We start from the raw sequence: 24,010 nt of genomic DNA, 5'->3' as shown, positions 1-24,010 counted from the left end.
AAAGAAACTTGTATAATGCAAGTTCAAAGATTTACATCTGTGTTTCCTTCCAAGAGTCAAAAAGCTTTGACTCTTACATTTAGGTCTTTGTAGTAATTTTTGAAATCAGGATGTGTGAGTCTTCCAACTTTGCTCTAAGATTGTTTTTGGCTTCCGAGTCTCTTGCAATTCCATATGAATTTTAGGATCAACTTGTCAATTTCTGCCCAAGAAGAGATGGCTGGAATTTTAATAGTGATTGTAAAATTTAGATAGACCTCATATCTTTTATGTTAAACTCATTCTGAGGCATTTTTGCAGTTCCTGATGTTGATGAGAATGGAATTTTTTAAAAATTTTTATTTATTTTTAAATTTATTTTAAATAATTGAACTCATGAACCCGAGATCAAGAGTAACACACTCCTCTAACCGAGCCAGCCAGGCACCCCTGGGACTTTTTTATTTTCACGTCTGTTGCATTTTTGCCAATTAAAGTAAATCCTTTGATTTTTGCAAATGCCCAGTTGCTGTACAAATTTCCTTGTTTATTTTGGTAGATTTTGTTGACATCTCTTGGGTTTCTAAACAGAGCCATCTCTTCTAACACTTACACTGATTATTTTCCTGTTCTGTTCTACTTCGTCGGCTTCACCCTTCAAAGCGACTTAGGTAGGGCACCTGGGTGACTCGGCTAAGCAACTACGTTTGGCTCAGGTCATGATCCCGGAGTCCCGGGATGGAGTCCCTCATCGGGCTCCCAGCTCCATGGGGTGTCTGCTTCTCCCTCCAGCCTTCTCCCCTCTCATGCCCTCTCTCACTCTCTCTAATAAATAAATAAAATATTTTTTAAAAATGGGGGTGCCTGGGTGGCTCAGTGGATTAGGCCTCTGCCTTCCGCCCAGGTCATGATCCCAGGGTCCTGGGATCTGCTCAGCAGGGAGCCTGCTTCCCCCCACCCCACCGCCTGCCTCTCTGCCTACTTGTGATCTCTCTCTGTCAAATAAAGAAATAAAATCTTTAAAAACAAAACAAAAATGAAAAACCACTTAGGTGATGATGATGATGATAGCCTCATTCCCCTGAAGTCCACCTAGTTTCGGACTGCTGGGTCTTGGTACATAGTCTTTACTTGAGTTGTAGTCTTTTCTCCTGTTTTTCTTAAAAACTGTTACAGAAACAGTGACTGAATTTTATTAACCTCACAGCACCTATAAATAAAAGAATATGGCTTTTCTTCTTAATTTGTTAGTATAATGAATTCTGTTGATGCATTTCCCCAAGTGAGACCATTGTGACATTTTAGAATAATATCCTGCTCCATCATGGAACAATATTCCTTTTGATGTCCTGCTGGATTCAATTGGCCAGTATTTTCTTTTACATTTTTGCATCTGTAAAGGCATACCCCAGAGATACTGGTGGTGGGTTTCCAGATGGCCACAATAAAGTGAATACTACAATAAAACGAGTCAAATGAATTTTTTGGTTTCCTAGTGTGTATAAAATTATGTTTACACTATACTGTGTATATTAACATTATGTCTGAAAAGAAGCACACACCTTAATTAAAAATATTTTATTGCAGGAGCTTGGGTGGCTCAGTTGGATGGTGTCTGCCTTCGGTTCAGGTCATGATCCAGGAGTCCCAGGATTGAGTCCCGCCTCGGGCTCCCTGCTCAGCGGGGAGTCTGCTTCTCCCTCTGCCTTTCCCCCTTCTCGTACGTTTTGTCTGAAATAAATAAATAAAATCTTTCAAAAAAACTCTTTATTGCTAAAAAATGCTAACCATCATCTGAGCTTCAGTGAGTTGTCATCTTTTTGTTGGTGGAGGGTCTTAACTTGACGTTGATGGCTGCTGACTGATCAGGCTGGTGGCTTTGGAGGTTGGGGTGGCCATGGCAATTTCTTAAGATAACAGTGAAATTTGCTGCATCAGTTGCCTGACTCTACCTTTCACGAACAATTTCTCTGTAGCATTCGATGCTGCTGGATGGCATTTTACCCACAGTAGAACTTCTTTCAAAGTCAGAATTGGTCCTCTCAAACTCTGCTGCTACTTTATTAACTAAATTTATGAAATATTCTCTTCTCTCTCTCTCTTTTTTTTTTTTTTTTAGAGGGGGTGAGGGACAGAGGGAGAGAAAATCTTAAGCAGGCTCCATGCCCTGACGCGGGGTTCGACTCCATGACCCTGAGATCACAACGTGAGCTGAAATCAAAAGTAGGAGGCTTAGCTGACGGAGCCGCCAGGGCACCCCAGTTTATGGAATTTTCTAAATGCTTTACTGTCTTTTTTTTTTTTTTAAGATTTTATTTATTTATTTGACAGACAGAGATCACAAGTAGGCAGAGAGGCAGGCAGAGAGAGAGGAGGAAGCAGGCTCCCTGCTGAGCAGAGAGCTTGATGCGGGGTTCGATCCCAAAACCCCGGGATCACAACCTGAGCCAAAGGCAGAGGCTTTAACTCACTGAGCCACCCAGGCGCCCTGAAGTCTATTGCTTAAATAAAAAGAGTCGAAAGTTGAAATGAGCCCTTGCTGCACAGGCCGCAGATCGGGTGCTGTGTTAGCAGACCTGAACACAGCGGAAGTCTCACCATCTGTCTCCATCGGAGCTCTTGGGTGACCCGGTGCCTTGTCAAGCAGCAGTAATATTTTTTTAAAAGATTTTATTTATTTATTTGAGAGTGAGAGAAAGAGAGAGAGAGCATGAGAGGGGAGAAGGTCAGAGGGAGAAGCGGACTCCCTGCTGAACAGAGAGCCCAATGTGGGGCTTAATCCTGGGACTCCAGGATCATGACCTGAGCTGAAGGCAGTTGCTTAACCCACTGAGCCACCCAGGCACCCAAGAAGCAGTAATATTTTGAAAGGAATCTATTTTCTGAGCAGCAGGTCTCAACAGTGGACAAAAAAAATCCAATAAATCGTATTGTAAACAGATGTGCTGTCATCCAGGCTTTGTTCCCTTTCTAGAGCGTGGGCAGAGGAGACTCCGCATAACTCTTAAGGGTCTCGGGGCTCTCGGAATGGCCCGCAGCGTCGGCTTCACTTGAAGTCACCAGCTGCGTCAGCCCCGGGCAGGAGAGTCGCCCTCACCTCCGACTCTCTGAAGCCAGGCACTGGCTGCTCTCCGGCCGTGACAGTCCTGGGTGGCGTCTCCACCGACAGAAAGCGGTTTCGTCCGTGTTGAGAGTCTGTTACTTAGCGTGGTTGATTAGTGTAGAGTATTAGCTTGATGAGGGTCTGGAATCTTCTGGAGAACTTGCTGCAGCCTCTCTGTCAGCGCGTGCTGCTTCAGCCGGCCCGTCTGTGGTACGCAGACGACGCCGTTCCTCAGTCCTCCCGAACATGCCTCCGCCAGCTTCGGCCTCTCCCGCCGCTTCCTCACCTCCCAGCCTTCCCCGAACTGAAGGGAGTCAGGGTCTTGCTCTGGGTTAGGCTTGGGCTGAAGGGGGTGTCAGGGCTGGGTTGGCGTCTCCAGACCACATCAGAGCCCGCTTTCCCTGTAAAGCCCGTCTCATGTCCTTCTAGAACCTTCCTTTTGCATTCATGGCTTGGCTCACTGGTGCAAGAGGCCTAGCTGTCCTCCGGTCTCAGCTTCTGAGATGCTCAGTCATTTCTAGCTTTTGATTTCAAGTGAGAGACATGCGACTCTTCCTTTCTCTTGAACAGTTAGGGGCTGTGGTAGGATTATTAATTGGCCTCATTATAATATTGCTGTGTGTCAGGGACTAGAAAGGGCCAAAGGGAGGGTGAGAGATGGAGGAATGGCCAGGCAGTGAGCGCTCAGAACATACCCAACGTGGACCAGTTAAGTTCACCATCTTATACAGGCCCGGTTTGTGGTTGTCCTCAAATAATTACAGTGGTAACATCAAAGATCACTGATTCCAGATCACCATAATAAATACCACAGTAACGAAATCTTGTAAAAAATCTATTATCATGTTGCCAGGGTGATTCAGTTGGTTAAGCATCTGGCTCTTGGTTTCGGCTCAGGTCATGATCTCAGGGTCGTGGAATCGAGCCCCGTGGAGGTCTTCATGCTCAACACCCAGTAGGCTTGAGATTTCTTTCCTTCCGCCCCTCCCCCAACTCTCAAATAAAAATTTATTTATTTATAAAGATTTTATTTATTTATTTGACACAGAGAGAGATCACAAGTAGGCAGAGAGGCAGGCAGAGAGAGAGGGGGAAGCAGGCTCCCCGCTGAGCAGGGAGCCCGATGTGGGGTCTGATCCCAGGACCCTGAGACCTGAGCCAAAGGCAGACACTTAACCAACTGAACCACCCAGGTGCCCCTAAATAAGTCTTTTCTAAAAATCTATTATAATTACCTTTCTAATTTTTCTATGGTTATTGGGTCTGTTCTCTCTCTCTTTTTTAAAAGATTTTATTTATTTATTTGACAGAGATCACAAGCAGGCAGAGAGGCAGGTGGAGAGAGAGGAGGAAGCAGGCTCCCCGCGGAGCAGAGAGCCCGATGGGGGGCTCGATCCCAGGACCCTGAGATCATGACCTGAGCTGAAGGCAGAGGCTTAACCCACTGAGCCATCCAGGTGCTCCTGTTCTTTTTTATTTTTTAAGTACATTTTAGTCCTATCCCATTCCATGAATAAGGGGTCCTGTCACCGGATATGATCCATTTGGTGACCCCAGCCTAGTCCCTGTTCTCAGCTGTGGGGCGACCAAGGTGTACCGCAGTGTGAGCATGGAAGGAGATTTGGACGTGACCACCTCAGGGACTTGCTCAGCTGGACAGCATTTTTTTAACTCTGCGAGGGACAGCGTGAGACTTTCCAGTGGAAGGAAACAGCCACCATCAGTCTGCCCTGGGGTCCAAACCCTGCACAGAGCCTGGCTCATCCCCCCTCCCTCCCAGGGCCTTGCAATTACCGCGCTAAGCGGGTGCCCTTCCCTTCCGCCTAGGAACCCGGATAATGTAGTGCTGAGTGGCCTGATCCCGAGTCCTGGAAAGACTAAAAAGTACTGTTTTTCGTTAATCGTGCAGTGAGGCAACCTGCATTTTATGGAATTGAAATGCTTGGACCCTACTTATGACATTATGGTAGAGTTCAGCGGTAGTCCAAAATTTACCAGGAAGTCATCCATTTCCTGCAGATTTTCCAGTTTTGTTACCATGGACCTGAATTAACATCTCCTATCATTTTTTCCGTCTTTTCCATTTTTGTGGCTACAGTATCCATTCTGTTCCTAATAATAGCACTTGCATTTTCCTTTTTTTTTTTTTTTTTTTTTCTGAATTGGCTTTGCCAGGTGTTGGCTTGTTTGGTTTTTCAAAGAAAACTTATTTACCTTTCCACTAGCTTTTTATTTGTTTTCTCTTTCATCCATATTAAATTCCTCTTGCTACTTTTGCTTGGTTTATCTTGTTGATTTCCTTAAACTGAATCCCATAGTTCACTAATTTCAATCTTTTAAAAAACAAGAGTACATATGTCCCATACAAACTGTAATTTTTATTACCTCCTAGATAATTTGTAATTTTCTCTTTGATCTGCATGTTATTTTGGAGGATGTTTTTTGGTTTCTAAGTAGAGTTTTTTGGGTCATTTTATAAACTTATTGAAAGCTATTTGTGTGTTTTTTTAAAGATTTAATTCATTGACTTGACAGAGCAAGCAAGAGAACATGAGCCTTCCATTATTACTGTGTTTTGTTTTTTAAATAAAGAACTTGGGTGGGGGGTGCCTGGGTGGCTTAGTCGTCAAGCGTCTGCCTTTGGCTCAGGTCATGATCGCAGGGTCCTGGGATAGAGCCCCACGTCCAGCTTCTTGCTGGGTGAGGAGCCTGCTTCTTCCTCTCCCTCTGCTCTCCCCCCCTCCACTTGTGTTCTCTCTCTCAAATAAATAAATAAAGTCTTTATTTTTGTTTTTTAAAAGATTTTATTTAACAGCGAGAGCAAGCACTAGCAGGGGGAACAGCAGGCAGAGGGAGAAGCAGGCTCCCCACTGAGCAGGAAGCCTGAGGCGGGGCTCCATCCCAGGTCCCTGGGATCACGACCTGAGTGGAAGGCAGACGCTTAATGGATTGAGCCACCCAGGCACCCTAAATAAAATCTTTTTTTAAAAAAAAAATCAAGCAAAGAACTTGGATTTTTGAGGGAGTTTGTTGCAAGTATCTGGCTGCTGTGATATTTACTGCCTATCCTCTCCTGGAGTGAAGCTGGTACTGGGTCTAAAATATCCCCCATTGTTCAAGGTTTAAGGCTTTTAGATGCTTGGCTGTGTGTTGTCACTGTTTTTGGGTGCCTTTGCCTGGTATTTGGTAGGTGACTCACCTTTTATTTTTAGCCTCTTTGTCACTTCTAGCTGCTAGATTTTGTTTTCTAACTCTGTTTTGGTAGGGAAATTAGCCCATTCAAAAAAAAATTTTTTTTTTGAAGTAGCTGATACCTGATTTGATTCATTGTATTTGTTACATTTTATGCTTTGTTTCCTGTCTTCCTTTTTTTAAAAAGTTTCGCAGGCTTGTAAGCTTGTAAGTTTCTCTTCATTTCCTCTTTTCTCCTTCCTTAATTGGGATTCTACACTGTTCAGGGCTGCAGGTGGTGACCTTTGCTGTCCCGCAGGAGCCCCGGACTTGTCTATGTCTTCGAGATGCTTCTCTTCCAGAGCGTCCCCTTGGACCCAGAGATCTTTGCAATATTTTTATCCTCTCCTCACTTGAAATGTAGGATTTTGCAGCACATGTGTGCATCTTTTTATTTTATTATTGTTTAAAGATTTTACTTGTTTGACAGAAGAGCGAGAGCACCAGCGGGGGTGGGGGAGGGGCAGAGGGCGAAGCAGACCCCCCCACCCGCGCTGAGCAGGGAGCCTGGCAGGGAATCCAGCCCAGGACCCCCAGTTCAACAGACTGAGCTACCCAGGCGCCCCCGTGTGTATCTTTTTAAAAAAATCACAGCGGGCTAGAATATGGTGCACCCTTCTGATGCACTGACTCAAGTCTCTTTCAGATGATGTAAATTCCCCTGTATTATCCCTCATCTGTAACTATTTCTGCTTCTGGAACTCCCATTATTCACATGTTAGGTCTCCTGGACTTTTTTTTTTTTCCCTTTGATGTATTTTTCAAGTCCTTTTTCCATCACGATTTCCATTTCCAAGCGAAATGCCCTCTGGGTTCTGAGATATGTCTTCTGCTTGATAGTCCAGATTCTGATTTGGCCTCTCCTGAAAAACATTCTTTTTTGTTTGGACCAGGACCTGAGCGTTCATTGTTGTTATTGTGTGTGTTTTTTTTTTAAGATTTTTAAAAAATTTATTAATTTGACAGACAGAGATCACAAATAGGCAGAGAGGCAGGCAGAGAGAGAGGAGGAAGCAGGCTCCCTGCTAAGCAGAGAGCCTGATGCGGAGCTCGATCCCAGGACCCCGGGATCATGACCTGAGCCCAAGGCAGAGGCTTAACCCACTGAGCCACCCAGGCGCCACTCGTTTTTGATGAAGTCTCCCATTAACTGTTCCTTCGGAGAGAGCTGCCCTCGGCAGGTGGGACTTCCTTTCCCTGGGAGCCCCTTTGGAAGAGAGTTGCCCTTGGGGACTGGGTCTACTCACCTTTGGTCTTGAACCTCAGCAAAGCAAGGAGTGGTGGGAGGCCAGGCGATTTCTGCTCTTCTCGCCCTGGGCTGAGAACTGGCAAACCACCAGGCCCCTCTGAACCACATTCGCCTCCCAGGACTCTGGGCAAGTAGAGACAGCCCGCTTCCTGGTGAATTTTTAGTCAAGTGTGTGTGTGTGTGTGTGTGTGTGTGTGTGTGTGTGTGTGTGTGTATGTGGTTGGCCCCTTCGTTCCCTCCTCGTCTGCCTCCCCCCCTCCCCTCTGCTTCCTTCCTTCTTTTCTTGTCTGGCTCCTTGAAGAAATCACATCTGATCTTCGCTCTAGGCTTCAGGGCTGTTGTACAGTTTTGCAGGTTGTTAACTATACAAGTACACGGCGCGGGGGCGGAGCTGGTACTCCCTGCTGCTCTCACCAAGTTGTGCTCTGGTGAGGGCCTATGTCTGCCTGGGGGAAGGGCTGCTTTCTGACAACTGGCACAGAGGCATACTTACCAGGTGTCTCCAGGGCTACGCTGCCCACGGAGAGCACCTTCCCCTAACCTGAGCGCAGATCCTACTCCAGGGTGGCTTTGAGGGGCATCCTTCCCTCCCGTGCAGCTGTCCAGTGCTCTCTCCAGGCACCACAGAGAACCTAGCTCTGTTCCCATTGGGAACCCCAAGGGGAGGGTGTTGGGATGGAGGGTGCCAGGGAGGGGGAGCTTGCACTCCAGCAACAGGGACCAGAATCAAGCCCCAGGCACCAGGAAATAAAGATGTTAGTTTGTTTTCATTTCCACCTAAACTTTTCCTCAATTTATTTACAAAGAAATACCCGCCTGGGCAGTAAAACAAAAGCCAAAAATAACTCTAGTCCCACCACTCAGAAGCAGTGACTGTTGATGATTCTACAGAACTTCCTAACCTCTAATATTTTAGAGTATTTTTGAATAGAGAATATACATGCATGGTATAAAATTCAAAAGGAACAAAAAAAAGGTCTTCTTTCCCCTCCTTCCACTCAATTTCCTTTTTCAGAGAAGCACTGTTACCAGAAATATCCCATTTATTTACACTCAATTGGATGTGTAGACATATACGTATTTTTCCCCACAAAGGGTTGCATTTCCTTTTTTTTTTTTTAAGATTTTATTTATTTGACAGAGAGAGCACAAGCAGGGGGAGTGGCAGAGGGAGAGAGAGAAGCAGGCTCCCTGCAGAGCAGGGGGAGCCCAGAGCAGGGGAAGCCTGATGTGGGACTCCATGTGTGACTTGATCCCAGGACCCTGAGATCATGACCTGAGCTGAAGTCAGATGTTTAACTGACTGAGCCACCCCGACGCCCCTGGCTATACATATATTTTTTTTAGCTTTACATTATATAAAAAGCATATAATCACATCAAAACTATTAATGAACAACAATAAAAATCCTTTAAAATTATAAATGTTCATTTTAGAAAGATGACCTTACTAATTAGCAATTACCTTTCTTTAAAAAAAAGCAAGCTCTACATCCAACATGGGGCTTGAACTCAAGACACCCCAAGATCAAGAGTCCCAGGGCGCCTGGGTGGCTCAGTGGGTTAAAGCCTCTGCCTTCGGCTCAGGTCATGATCTCGGGGTCCTGGGATCGAGCCCCGCATAGGGTTCTCTGCTCAGCGGGGAGCCTGCTTTCCCCCTCTCTCTGCCTGCCTCTCTGCCTACTTGTGATCTCTCTCTCTCAAATAAATAAATAAAATCTTTAAAAAAAAAAAAGATCAAGAGTCCCATGCTCTACCAACCGAGCCAGCCAGGCACCCCAGTGGCCCAGGGCCTGTCTTATCAGAAGTAGGACAGGAGGCAGCTTGTCCCCTGCCCCCACCCCCCCACCATCTAGCATCAGTGGCTGATTTTTTCTCACAGTTTCTAAGGAGGCTATTAGGAGCCACTGACAGATTTTAAGTAGACAGATAACATAACCAGATTTGCATTTCAGACTCCTGTTTTAGGGCCTATTCTCTGGCTTAGTACCATTTGGCCCATAGGAGGCATCAAGAGAGCAGGTCTGTAACCTGTTGCTATGGAGACAGCAGTGCAGGCTTTCCGCCAAGAGCCAGAAAGGATACCCCTGGACAATGTGCACCAAGGTCCTTTTTGTGTCAGGACTTCAACTCCTGCGAGTCCCTCTGCGTTAGGGCTGCTTATGCATCTCCGAACACCAGTGACTCACCTTTCCTGGGCCCTGACTGTGCGCCAGACCCTTTCCTGGGTGCCCACCAGGCTTAGTCTCCTCTGAGGTTGGTACCGTGACCGCGCTCCCTTTTGCACACGAGACAACTGAGTCAGACAAAGGTTAAACACCTTGTCTGTGATTACGCTGTTGCTAAATCTGGCCTCACAGCAGTATGCGGAGCCTGTGCCCTTGACCCCTAAGCTTCCCAGCCTCGGGCCACTTCCCTGGACCGTTGGCTGGGCCGTGGGAGTAGTTTCCAAGCCAGACCCCTCAGACTGCTTTTGTCTGTAGCACAATTTTACGATATCAGCATTTTGGTTTTGTTTAGTTTTGGTTGAGGGTTAAAAAAAAAACCAACAACACACAAGAGTTCCTGATTTGTCTTCCTGTTTCCTCCTTCCCTCAAAAGACTGGGAGCTGAGATATTTGACTGGACGCTCCTTCCAGGCAGGTCCACATCGTAATAGTCTGAGCAGGAAATGGTGGGCGTCGTGGTCGGCCTCTGGCCTTCTGGAGCCCCAGTCGGTTTAACGACTGTGAGGTTAAGTAGAGAAGCTTCCTCGGGACTCAAACTTGATACAGAGGCCACGATGTGAATCAAAGTAATAATGGCTGAACTCACTCTCTATAGGGGCTGCTCGTGTGTGTGCTTGGTGAGGCTGTTTTGGAAACAACATAAAAATTCTGCCTCATGGCCTCTGAGAAGTGATCTGGGAGCACTTTTCGGAGCATTTATCATCACAGCAGGCTCTGTGGTAGATGCCTGACTGACATGGTGCCATTATGTAGCGTGTTTTCCAGAAGAACTTGAGAAGCTGTCAGGGTAGCTACTGGTATCCTGGGGTTGGTTCGGTTTGGGCTGCTGTGGGGCTTTCTCCTCAGAGGAAGAAGCTGATGTTGGGACCACCCATTGGCCTACACGGCCCCCCTCGAGTTAGAGCTTCTCAGCGGGGACCCGCAGAGCTCTGGAAGGCTCCCGCCATGGGGTTCTCCTTCAGTTCAGGCTGATCCACCAGCTCAAGGCCCGGGCCCAGGCGTTCTGGTCTTTGCTTCTCCCTGTGTTCCTTAGCCTGAAGACCCCTCCAGGCTTCAGAGGAAGTGCAGGGAGTTGATTCTCATGTACCTGGAGAAGAGCACGTAGAGGCGGCGGAACCAGAGCAGCTGGCTGCGGTGGCAGGACATGGCTCTCTAGGAGAAGCAGAGAGGCCTGGTCATGGAACTGTTTCACTCCCTCTTTCCTCACCTGAACTGCTTCTTCCCACGAGCTCAGCTCGTGCTGTAGCCTATTCTGGCTTCTCCCTGGGACGAGCGAAGCTCTCTGGATGGGCCTCCCATCACTGCCTCCCCTGTCCCACCTCCTACCGACAACCCAGTGATAAACTCACAGGGTAGTAATGGCGGCCACAGCGTGTGGGCAGTCTCCATGCATCACCTCAGCTTAGACAACACAGCTGGCATCTGAAGCCAGAGCCACGTGAATGACCCTGAAGCCCACATTCTTAATTTCTTTGCTCCCCTACATCGTATAGATCAAATGTACGAGGAGGTTTTATGGGAAGTGAGCTACATTATTGTGCTCACGCTCCTCTGAATTACGGAAGCTGGAAGAAAGAGGAAGAGAAGAAACTAGAAGGCACAGAGACACATTCACGCCAAAGTGTACCCATGGGTGTGGGGTTCTCCTTGCCAAAATGTGTATTATCTTGTTATTTAGACCTAGAGTAGTTCAGTTTTAAACCACAGATCATAGCGACTGATGAAACTAGATATAACATATATAAATATATATGAAATGCATATATATTTATATATATTTATTATAGATAATATATATTTATATATGTATATAAATATATATATGAAACTAGATATAACATATATAAATATTTCCTGCCTGCTTTTCTCTAAGTACCAAAAGTCAACTGCCTCTCTGAGTTACTATCATTGAAGACCTTTATGTAAAGAACTCATTTTATTTTTATTTTTTTTATGATTTTATTTATTTGTCAGAGAGAGAACACAAGCACGGGGAGTGGCAGAGGGAGAGGGAGCAGACTCCCCACTGAGCAGGGAGCCCAAAGTGGGACTTGATCCCAGGACCCCGGGATCACCACCCAAGCCGAAGGCAGATGCCCAACCAACCAAACCACCCAGGTGTCCCCAAAATGTTTATTTTAGAAAAACATTGAGAGAGGGGTGCCTGGGTGGCTTAGTGGGTTAAGCCTCTGCCTTCAGCTCAGGTCATGGTCTTAGGGTCCTGGGATCGAGCCCCACATCGGGCTCTCTGGTCAGCAGGGAGCCTGCTTTCCCCCTCTCTCTGCCTGCCTCTCTGTCTACTTGTGATCTCTGTCTGTCAAACAAATAAATAAAATCTTAAAAAAAAAAAAAAAAACATTGAGAGAAGGGATGAACTTTGTAGCCCAGACACACTTAACTTGTCTGTTTTTAGCAGCTACCAAGTCACATGAGTCTCCCAAATCATCCTGCCCACAGTGGTCTAATTTTTGGGTTCCCTAATGTTTCAATGGCTTTTCAGTACCCATTCAATACAATAGGCACTTACTGTCCATTTGTTTTCTTACAAACTGTTTTTCTATTACTTTTCCAAGGGAATACAAAACATCAAATTTTTTTCTATACCTCCCCTCCTTTTTGGAGCATTTCCACTACATTTCCTTCAAAGATATGATTTTGCAGGTTATCCAGTACTACCATCAATTCATCTGCTAAATATTAGTTCCCTTTTTTTTCCTTTTTTTTTTAAAGATTTTATTTATTTATTTGACAGACAGAGATCACAAGTAGGCAGAGAGGCAGGCAGAGAGAGAGGAAGGGAAGCAGGCTCCCTGCTGAGCAGAGAGCCCAATGTGGGGCTCGATCCCAGGACCCTGAGACCATGACCTGAGCCGAAGGCAGAGGCTTAACCCACTGAGCCACCCAGGCATCCCTATGAGTTCCCTTTTTGACTATCATAAATTATACTAACATTCTTGCTCATAAATTTCTTAACACGGGACCCCTGGGTGGCTCAGTCAGTTAAGCATCCCAGGTCATGATCTCAGGGTCCTGGGATCAAGTCCTGCATCAGGCTCCCTGCACAGTGCGGAGTCTGCTTCTCCCTCTGCCCCTCCCACTGCTCAGGCTCTCTCTCAGTCTCTTTCTCTATTAAATAAATAAAATCTTAAAAAGATAGTTTAAAAAAAAGTTAAAAAGTGGTTAGAATACACAAGTTGTGACTGATACATGTACTAAGCTCTGGTGGTTATATCTAGCATCTCAAACAAAAACCACAGAGCACACACATTCTTTTTAGATAACACGTTAATATTTACAAAAACTGATCATAAAGTAGCTAATTCACTAAGGAATTCTCAATAAGTTTTTAAAAAACCAGTATGACACAAGCCACATGTAGTGACCAGGAAGCAATTCAATTCTAAATCAACAATAAAAAGGCTACAGGATAATTTGTGTTCTGGTAGCTACCTTCTATAAAGTTACTGCAAACACTTGAATTAGTCAATACCGTATCATTGTTCCTACGGGAAATAATGGTTTTGGTTCCTGAGAGCCTCTGGTCTCAATATTTTCATCAACTGATCAGTACATAACCTTGTTTTATGTGGGTTTCTGTTTAAAGATGCCTTTTTATTTATTTATTTTTTATTTATTTATTTATTTTTAAGATTTTATTTATTTATTTGACAGAGAGAGATCACAAGTAGACGGAGAGGCAGGCAGAGAGAGAGAGAGAGGGAAGCAGGCTTCCCGCTGAGCAGAGAGCCCGATGTGGGACTCGATCCCAGGACCCTGAGATCATGACCTGAGCCGAAGGCAGCGGCTTAACCCACTGAGCCACCCAGGCGCCCCTAAAGATGCCTTTTTAATATTATGTTATCAATTCATTCACCGAATTCACAGCCAATAGGGCTGTAACTCATGCATGAATGAACCTTATCTAACTCACCTCCTTTCTCTATAAGAGGTATCACAGCTTTTCCGCCCTTAGAATCATTAGACAGCACTTGAATGGCTTACTCAGAAGACATTTAAAACAGTAAAATCACCAACAAAAAGCACAAAAATGAGAACAATGTGTCACCAAAAATACTAAGAGAGGATACTTGTTTGCAGAGCTGAAACAAGAAGGCAGAGGGTCACCTTGTTCAACCTCAGCGGGGAACCTGGGTGTGTGCATTGGTGGCAACTTAAAACTTCACTGCCCTGCAGATACGCATGTCCACAAATGACCACAAAAGCCCCATATTAATTTTGGGGTTACGAGTAGATTTTAGCACGTAGGCGCATTTGCAAAGATGGAACCTGTGGATAATGAGGACTGATGGTACATACACACACACACACGCACGCACGCATTTGTAAACTCGAAAATACACCCTTAAAAGCCTCATGTATTAAAGAGGAACTCAAAATGGAAACTGTAAGTTACTTATAACTGAGTGACAGTAGAAGTGTGTATCAAAACTTGTCAGGTGCAGCTAAAGAAATACTTCAAGGGAAATTAATAGTATTAAAGTGTATTTTTAAAAAAAGATTGAAAATGGGGAAAAAAGCTAACCTTTTCAGTCCAAGATATTAAAAAAAAGAAAAAACAGTGTAAAATCTGAATAAAGTAGAAGGACATAAATAAAGACAGAAAGTAAGGAACTATCAAATAAAACAAAGGAGAATTCATGTTTCTGGTCAGTGTTGCATTCTCAGTATCTAGCAAAGTGCCTCGTAGTAGGTATAAATGTGTATCACAGACCGTTCAGAAAATAAAGCTAAGCAAAATAATAATAATAATAAAACTTTAACTATAATTACATATATTATACAAATATTATCTATAATATATAGTCACACTATATTATATATATAATGTATTATATGTATATATTGTATATATATAATTTCATATACATATAAAATGTATATTTTGTATGTATGTATTTAATATATTGCATATATATAAATTGTATATATACAATATATAATTATATATTGTATATATAATACATAATGATATATATATATATATATATATAATACATTATATATAATATATAGTCACACTCTAGTCACACCTGGAGGCAGATTGGATCAATTCTCCTTAACTCCCTAACTCCGTGGTTTTCAGAATCACCCGCCCCTTGGACAGCTAAGAGTTTTCACTATGAGGCCTTTGCTGGGCCTGACATTTCCTCAGCAGGTAAATAAGCCTCTGGTGATCTATCCTATTGGCTCTTTACAGAGGCTCCTGCCAGGTCTGAGTTCCTCTCTGTACATCCTTACAGTGGAATGCAGGCACCCATAACAATTCTAATGTATAATGACATAGAAGAAAATCGTCATAATGTTGTTAGGACAGGTTTTAAATAGTAGGCACTGTGTAATCCCATTAAAAAATATATATATGTTAGCAATGATTTTCTCTGAGTGGTAGCATTCAGGGTAATTTTTATTGATTATCTTTATTTTCTTCTTGATGCTTTTATATAAAGTATTTCTAGATGTTCTACAACGAGCATTGTATTTTTACTTTTAAAAATCATGTATTACGTTTATGATCAGAAAAAAGGGCAAAAGTCCCTGAGAAGCTATGACTGCCAAGGTCTAGCTGGATAGTCCTGACACTCAGATGCTAAGCCACTACGGAAGGTATTCGCTTAGGGGTCGTGGGGGTCCAGGGGGTCTGGGACAGAGATCTGGAGGGAGGGTGTCGGGGAATTCACAATCCTCACCTTGGCCTGTGCCACTTCTTTGCTGGTGAGCACGAAGAGGACATCCCGGGTATGAAGCAGAGAAAAGGGCAGGTCCAGAAGGGAGATGTACTTGCGCAACACATTCACTGACTGAAGCGTGAGCACCGAGCACCCTGGATGGGGGAGGCGGAGAGGGGAGAAGTAAAGAGTCTTGTTGCTTCCAGGCAGATTTCACCTGAGCACCCTACTCCTCCTTTGGGGTTCAGGGCAGGGCAAAACCATGGCCACAGAGTAGCCAGATATCTTGGTAGCACCAAAGGTGCTCTTTGCCCATCGTTCTTACAGACAGGAAGAGTGAAAGGACCACAGAACATCTGGCCGGCAGCCCTCTACTCAAGCCCTAGCAAGATTAAGGTGGTTGCTAGAGGTTGGAAACTGGCTACTTTAAGGCCAAGGGAAAGGCGATAAAGACCAGAATTTTGGGATTGGGAGGCAAGAGACCTAGCTCCTGCTCTGACGCTCAAGACCTGACAGACTTGGGAAAGTGCCTTCTGCTCTCTGAGACTCAGTTTTCTCATCTGTAAAGTGGTGTTGACAATGTGGAAACCTCTCTCACAGGGCTGGTATCAGCCCACTCAGAAAGAGCATACCCGACTGTGTTCTCACTTGCGTCATCTTCTTGTTGCTCCTGAGGGATGTCTCCTATTCCCACCGACAGACCAGAAACTGGCCTAGAGAGGTTAAGCCTCAGTGTCACACAGTAAATGGCTAAGTGGGGTCAAACACCTTTCAAGTAGGTGAACCCCTCAAACACTCATCAGCTGTTTGCACCCTGGCTAAGTGATGGGGGCTGGGATGGGAGTTTAGATGGACAGACTGAAAGAACATTGGAGGTGAGAAAAGACCCACCTGGGAAGAAAGCTAGACAGATGAGTGGGCAAGGCCTGGGGTCATGGTTAATTTCATGTGTCAACTCAACTGGGTCACAGGCTACCCAGATATTTGGCTGATTACTTCTGGGTGTGCCTGGGAGGGTATTTGTGGATGAGACTAACATTTAAATCAGTGGACTCAGGAAAGCAGATAGCCCTCCCCCCAGTGAGGGTGGGCATGGTCCCATTCACCAAGGGCCTGAATAGAAGAATAGATAGAAGAAGGGAGAATTTGTTCTTTTCTGCTTGACTCTTGAGCTGAGACACTGGTCATCTCCTGCCCTTGGACCGGGATTTACACCACTGGCTCTCCTACTTCTCAGGCCTTTGGACCCAGACTGACTGACACCACCAGCTTTCCTGGGGCCCCAGTTTGCAGAAGGCAAACTGTGAGACTTCTCAGCTTCTGTACTTGGATGAGTCAAATTTTATAATAAGTCTCTTTTCTACATGTATCTCCTATTGGTTTTGTGTTCCTAACACCTCTGGCCTCCCCTCACACCCAGAGGCTGCCTGGCTGGCAGGGGACTTCCCAATGGAGACAACCTGGTTTTAAGGACTGAGGACCCACATGGACAGACACAGTGAGCTAGGTCAAGAGGAGTGTGACCGAGCCTCCCCAGCCCCTTGGCTTGACCTAGGGCAATTCTCCATATATTTACAATTTTCACTCAATAAGTTTCTTAGAGGGATAGTAATTAGCAGACTTTGGCAAAACAGACCACTTACCTTCAGGTAACTTCCCTTCTGAGTGGAGGGTCCTGGAGGAGGAAAGGACAGGAGTGAGAGGGAGTAAGAATTCCTTTGCAGTCAACAGGAAGAGTCTTCAGAGTACAGGGGTCAAGGGCAGGCCTCTCCAGTATGGGCTACAGTGGCATATATGTTACCTTGAGTTAAAAGCAATCAAAACCCATCAAATTCAGGAAAACCACTTTGCACCTGCCCCCCAGCCACCTGAACTTACACTGGAAATGGGCCTGTACCAGGAAGAGAACTAGTCATAGAGATTCCTTTTTATCTAAGAAACTTATCGGGATAAAAGGGCCACCTTTGTTTTCCAAACATTTCAATCTTCCTGCTAATGGTCTTCCTCTCCTTGTACCCCTGACTCCCATTCTGCTCCTGAGCTCAAGATGACATATAAGTCTCATGTTGCCTGACAGTCTCTGGAATTTCATGTTTGTCTGGATTCATGTTTGCATGGATTTTGTGGGACAAAATTAAATTTGATTTTCTCGTGTTAATAATTTCTCGTGGAAATTTAATTCTTAGTCCAGCTAGAAGAATCTTGGACAGAAGAAAATTTCTTCCTCCCCAACAGTGGTAAGGTCTGCCACACCCTATGATCCCCCCATAGGTTTTTTTTTTTAATTTTTAAAATTTTATTTATTTATTTGACAGACAGAGATCACAAGTAGGCAGAGAGGCAAGCAGAGAGAGGGGGAAGCAGGATCCCTGCTGAGCAGAGAGCCTGATTCGGGGCTCAATCCCAGGACCCTGAGATCATGACCTGAGCTGAAGGCAGAGGCTTAATCCACTGAGCCACCCAGGTGCCCCCCCCCACAGATTTTTAGGTAGTTTTTTTGCATCAATCACCATATAGGTTTCTGGGATTCCATACCTCTGGCTATAGCTGAAAGGACAAGTGTGGGCACCATCCCCAAGATTAGCCAATCTGGGGGACGACTAATAGTTATGAAGTGCCTTGGTCCAAGCTTTGCCCATAAGAAAAGAAGGTAACTATGATGGACTTTTCAAAGTTTCTCTCTTTTGAAATTGAATTTGAGTATGACAGGAGGCTATTTTAAAATGTTAATTGAGGGGCACCTGGGTGGCTCAGTGGGTTAAAGCCTCTGCCTTTGGCTCAGGTCATGATCCCATCGAGCCCTGCATCGGGCTCTCTACTGAGCAGGGAGCCTGCTTCCCTTCCTCTCTCTCTTTGCCTGCCTCTCTGCCTACTTGTGATCTCTGTCTGTCAAATAAATAAATAAAATCTTAAAAATAAATAAATAAATAAAAATAAAATATTAATTGATATTTCTTCTCTAATAGTTCTTTCTCCTTTTCAACCTCCCCTGCTCCCACCTTCTCACAGTGAAGGCCATTCTACACTCCCAACAGCAGTGGGCAATCCAACAGCAATGAACTCCAGATCCCTTGCCTGCTTTTGTTTGGAAGCGAAGAAATGGAGAAAAGATGGGATAAGTGGTCCAACTCCACCACCAACACACAGACAACATACTCATATGAAATGGATTTCAGTTCTACTACTTCTGCCATTGTTCAGCCTGGCAGTGCTGGGAAAACCACTTCACTTCCTCAGTTAAATGAGGTGGTTGGACTTAATGATAGGGGAATCATTTCCAACTTTACATATTTCACTGGTCTGGTCTGAGAATGTTGGGCATGTTTAGAAGAAAGTTCTAAAGTAAGTCCTTTACTTCAAGTTGTCCCTTCCCTTCCCCTAGGCCAGGTCCACCATTCCCCCACTCATGGCGCCAGGGAGAAGTACTTCTCTAGAGGCTGGTAAACACAGTTTATGTTTATATGACCCTGAATAAGTCCCTCAATATCTCTGAGGTGCATTTTTTTGGTTTGTTTTTTAACAGTAAAATACAGATGCCTATCGGTAAAATAGGGTGGCTATGAAGAACAAAAGTTTTCCTATTATATACGTATATCTTCCTTTTCCAAAGAAAGATTTGATACAGTGTACAAAATGTACAAAAGAGGGGCGCCTGGGTGGCTTAGTCATTAAGCGTCTGCCTTCAGCTTGGGTCATGATCCCAGGGTCCTGGGATCGAGCCCCGCATCGGGCTCCCTGCTCAGTGTCTCCCACTCCCCCTGCTTGTGTTCCCTCTCTCGCTGTCTGTCAAATAAATAAATAAAATCTTTTTAAAATAAGGTACAAAAGAAATTAGAATGAAAGGAGGGAAGGGATGCCTGGGTGGCTCAGTTGGTTAAGCATCTGCCTTCAACTCAGGTCATGATCCCAGGGTCCTGGGATCAAGTCCTGCATTGGGCTCCTCGCTCACTGGGGAGCCTGCTTCTCCCTCATTCTGCCCCTCCCCCTACTTGTGCTCACTCTCGCTCTCTCTTTCTCTCTCTGACAAAGAAATAAATAAAATCTTTTTTAAAAAAGGAGGAAAAAGAAGATGAAGCCATGAGGCACACTGATTTATAGAACTCACTCCCTCAAATCTCCCACATGTGCTACATGGGGTTGCAAGTTTGGCCTGAAACCTCTCTGTGGCCAAAGCAAAGACAGAAATAAAATGTCACCCCATTTTTCCGTGTGGAAAAAACCCTCACGAGTTGAGGAGGCAAAACAATGATAAGATGACTTAGGAGGGATTTCTCACACACACGGTGTGGTGAGCTGTGGTGAGCAATGTGGCCAACGATGGCTCTCTGTACCTCAGCGGCCAGTTCCCCGGGGCTCAGACGGTGAGCAGGGGAAGCCCTTTAGAAGCCATCCGCCTGGAGCAAATGAACAGACCCCCCGCTCCACCTGCAACATGCACAGTCATACCTCACAGCCGCATACAGAGCAACATGATTGCGGTGACCACTGACTCCCCCTGCATCAAATGTCACCACCTGTAGAGAAACAGGGTGGTCACTCATTTTTTTGTTTTTTAAAGATTTTATTTGTTTACTTGACAGAAAGAGAGATCACAAGTAGGCAGAGAGGCAGGCAGAGAGAGAGCGGGAAGCAGGCTCCCCGCCAAGCAGAGAACCCGATGTGGGGCCCGATCCCAGGACCCTGAGATCATCACCCGAGCTGAAGGCAGAAGCCCAACCCACTGAGCCACCCAGGCGCCCCAGGGTGGTCACTCATGATTTAATACTTTCTCTGCCTCAATTTCAAGGCAGCTGTTCCCGTTCCCCTGGCCAGAAAAAGAGCACACAGAACTCTGTACCCAATTCTGGGTACAACCGAACTCACTTCCAAGCGGATCGGTGGGGTAAACCCATTGCATTGGCCAGTTGTGTGGAGACTGTGTGGGTTTTACTGTTTACTCTTGTTCTGGGCCAGTGAAGCAGAGGGGAATTCGGCCACGATACAAACCTGGTTTAGAGGATCCTTGTTTCTTATCTGCCTGGCCGTTTATTAGCATGCTTCGTTCTCATGGCTGGCTGCGGGGTGAACTTTGTTCTTGTAGATGCTGGCTGATTTATGTTTATGTGGCCCCTTTCCTTGTGCTGTAGTGAGGGCTCAAAGTCTTTGAGGGACAGTGCCCACCATGCCCCGGGGTTAAGATCACAGAAGTCTATTCAAGCATGGACTGCTTCTGTATTTTCTACTTATTAAGGATAAGTTAGTCTGGGTTCCAACATTTCATTTCTGTACAGATGGGTTAAGAAAAAGACCAAATAAGTCTGAATAATAATCATGTTACCTCGAATAATAAAAGAAATTTTAAAAAGAGAACAGGGACTCAGAAAAAGGAACAGGAATGGTTGGTTAGGGGAAGTGGAGAGAGGTAAGCTGTCCCCAAGGAAAGTGCACGGCATGCCGCATGGACTAAAGGGACCAGGATGGGGATTGGTATAGACTGAGAAGGACTTCCCTACTTTCTATTTTAAATCATAAAATGCTGACTTCACGTACCGGGAACTCGGTGTTACAGTGAGAGCAGCACACCTCTACTGGGCACAGGGTGGGGAGTGCAGATGAAAAGAAAATTTAAAGTCCTGTCAATGTATCCTGATTCAAACAAGCCATAAAAATAAGCATAAGATGAAAACGTTTATGACATAAGACTGTTGGAAATACAAAACACCAGTATCAAGGAATTGTGAATGTTTAGGGGTGACAATGGCGTTATAGTTTAATAAAGGACTTATCGTGGGGGGGGCCCTGGGTGGCTTAGTGGGTTAAAGCCTCTGCCTTCGGCTCAGGTCATGATCCCAGGGTCCTGGGATTGAGCCCTGCATCGGGCTCTCTGCTCAGTGGGGAGCCTGCTTCCCAGCCCCTTCTCTGCCTACTTGTGATCTCTCTCTGTTAAATAAATAAATAAAATCTTTAAAACAAACAAACAAAAGGACTTGTTGATGATTAGAAATGCATGCTAAAATATTTAAATATGAAATATGATGCCAAAGATTTGCTTTGAAATAATACAGGGGGCGCCTGGGTGGCTCAGTCATTAGGCATCTGCCTTCAGCTCAGGTCATGATCCCAGGGTCCTGGGATCGAGTCCCCCATTGGGCTCCCTGCTCAGCGGAAAGTCTGCTTCTCCCTCTCCCACTTCCCTGCTTGTGTTCCCCTCTCTCGCTGTGTCTCTTTCTGTCAAATAAATAAAATCTTTAAAAAAAAAGAAGAAAGAAAACAGGAGGTGGGGAGGTGAACAGCTGTTTAAATGAAGCTAATATTGACTGTGAGTTAATGATTATAGGAGCCGAGTGATAGGAACATGGAAGTTCATTAAACTTCTCTCTATAGTTGCAGGCTTGAAATTCTCCCTTCTGGAAAATTAAAAAAAAAAAAAAGTTAAAGGCTTATAAAAAGCGAATAGTGGACACATGTCATTATACATTTGTCAAAGCCCATGGAATGTACAGCACCAAAAGTGGGCCCTCATGTAAACTGTGGACTGGGGGGTGCTAATGTGTCAGTGTTGGTTTACTGATTATAAAAAATCATGGGGACGAGGAGTTTTTGTGTACCTTCCGCTCGACTTTGCTATGAACCTAAACTGCTCTAAAGAATACAATCTATTAAAACACATAAACCGTGGGGCACCTGGCTGGGGCTCAGTCAGTAGAGCATATGACTCTTAATCTCAGGGTTGTGAGTTCAAGCCCCACATTAGGCAAGGAGCCTACTTAAAAAAAGAAAAAAAAAAAAAAAAGAAAACAAAACGTAAAACCGTGTAACTAGCTCAAGTACCCTGTTCTGATCCCAGTGTTCCATCCAACACAGTGCTGACTCAAGTCTACTCTTATCTTGGACCCTCCTTAACCCCTGCCATCGGGCAGGTCACAGAACTTGACCCCTGGAAGTTATTTCAAGGTTCAATGTGTTGTTGGTCATCTCATTTGCCAGATAAGAAAAGTAATACCTGGTCTGCCTTCCTGGCGGGGTTGAGGTGAAGACACAACAGCCCAACGTGGAAATGTTCAGGAAACATTGGAAATGTGGACGTACAACAGGACAGGCTAGAGCGTCTCAACTCCAAGCCTGCTCTTATCAGGAGACCATGACAGCAGGGCTAGTCATTACCCTGGGTGGGCTGGAGAGCACTTCCTAGGTTAGTGGGGATTGGGGGTCTGCTGGAGCTTGGCTCAATCGCTTCTGAAATTCTCCTAGGTCTCTATTTCTTCCCATAGTCTCCCTCTTTCTTTCCATCACAAGGAGGGCTGAGCGGAATTGTATCCAGCTCCCCGGACTTTTGCAGATATTTAATGTGACAATGGTGACCCCTGTAGCTCTTTCTAGAACTCCATCCACCTTACCCACCCCATCCCCCAAAAGCTGTGGAAATCTTTGTTCAAATGAAATCTTACCCAGACCCCAGTGGTAATGGGGGGGCTGCTCTGGTTTCTCTAAGATGGTGGTTCTCAACTGGGGGCTATGTCGCCCCAGGCACATCTGGCCATGTGTGAAGACAGATTTGCTGTGATGACTGAGGGGTGTTGCCACTGGGTAGAGAAGGGGGCGGTCAGTGGGGAAAAGCCCGGGATGCTGGTAAGTATTGTCCCCCATAGCAAACAACGATGGGGGCCCACATGTCACGGATCCTTAAGGGAGCAGGGACTGGGTGTTTGGTTTCAAGTCTATATCGCCAGTTCACAGCAAGTAGGGAATATCACAGACCAGGTGCTCAATAAATATTTGTTGAATGAAAGGTCCACATAGGGGCCGGACCCCGGACCTAGCCCACTTGCCACAGAAAGACACCACCGAACCCCTCGGTTGCTCTCTGTAGAGGGCAGCACCATAAAGCTTTCAAAGCCATGTCCTGGCAGCTCAGCAAACATGGTGGGGCTGGGACCAGATGGCACCTGGTTTCCTTCCATCTCCTGGGGTTAACCCCTGCAGAGCCAGCTGTTGGCTGGGGTGGAGGAGAGCTTTTAGGATCATCCCAGCTCAGCCCAGGTGGGAATCTGTCTTCCCATGTCTTAGCTTGGTGCTCCTGGCTTCTGTCTCTGCTTCCCCGTTGGTCTTCTCTCATCATGCGGCCAATACTTCCGGTCTGGAGGGGGCCCCTAGGTCCCTGATCCTGCCACCGAGTGACTTCTCCCCTCTCTACTACTAAGCCCTTGCCCCTGGCCCACCAGGGCCTACAGGGACTGTGGGAAAGCATATTTCAGTGCCTCCTGGGGGCTGAGCTCGATTATGGCCACTTACGTCCTCACTGACAATGGTGTTAGCGTGGCCTTACACGCCTACTGTTGTATGAAGTGCAGGCCGGGGAAATTATTCCTTACTGCACCATGACAGCTTGGGAGTTTCCTTATTAACAGCAAGGTGAGTTAAAGAGCTGTTTTAAAATGGTTTCCTTGGGACGCCTGGGTGGCTCAGTGGGTTAAGCCTCTGCCTTTGGCTCAGGTCATGATCTCAGGGTCCTGGGATCGAGCCCCACATCGGGCTCTCTGCTCAGCAGGGAGCCT

General features: G+C 45.5%; 1 protein-coding gene across 2 annotated transcripts in view; it reads right to left on the bottom strand.

Annotated features, from left to right (window-relative positions):
- Positions 1-9,325: 9,325 nt before the first annotated feature.
- The window catches only part of PIGL (phosphatidylinositol glycan anchor biosynthesis class L), a 65,377-nt gene continuing 50,692 nt past the window's right edge, over positions 9,326-24,010 (bottom strand). Inside the window, exons 4-7 of one of the 2 annotated variants that reach the window (XM_047709202.1) lie at positions 19,923-19,990; positions 17,120-17,151; positions 15,498-15,631; positions 9,327-10,941 (exon numbers count right to left, since the gene is read on the bottom strand). In XM_047709202.1, the coding sequence (XP_047565158.1) occupies positions 10,843-10,941; positions 15,498-15,631; positions 17,120-17,151; positions 19,923-19,990 (333 nt within the window). In that variant the 3' untranslated portion in view covers positions 9,327-10,842. Of the gene's footprint in view, positions 10,942-15,497; positions 15,632-17,119; positions 17,152-19,922; positions 19,991-24,010 lie in introns of both variants that reach the window. The other variant, XM_047709203.1, reaches the window with a different exon arrangement.

The sequence above is a fragment of the Lutra lutra genome, chromosome 16 (assembly GCF_902655055.1).
Source record: "Lutra lutra chromosome 16, mLutLut1.2, whole genome shotgun sequence".
Lineage (NCBI taxonomy): Eukaryota > Metazoa > Chordata > Mammalia > Carnivora > Mustelidae > Lutra > Lutra lutra.
This window is presented reverse-complemented; position numbering and strand designations above follow the sequence as displayed.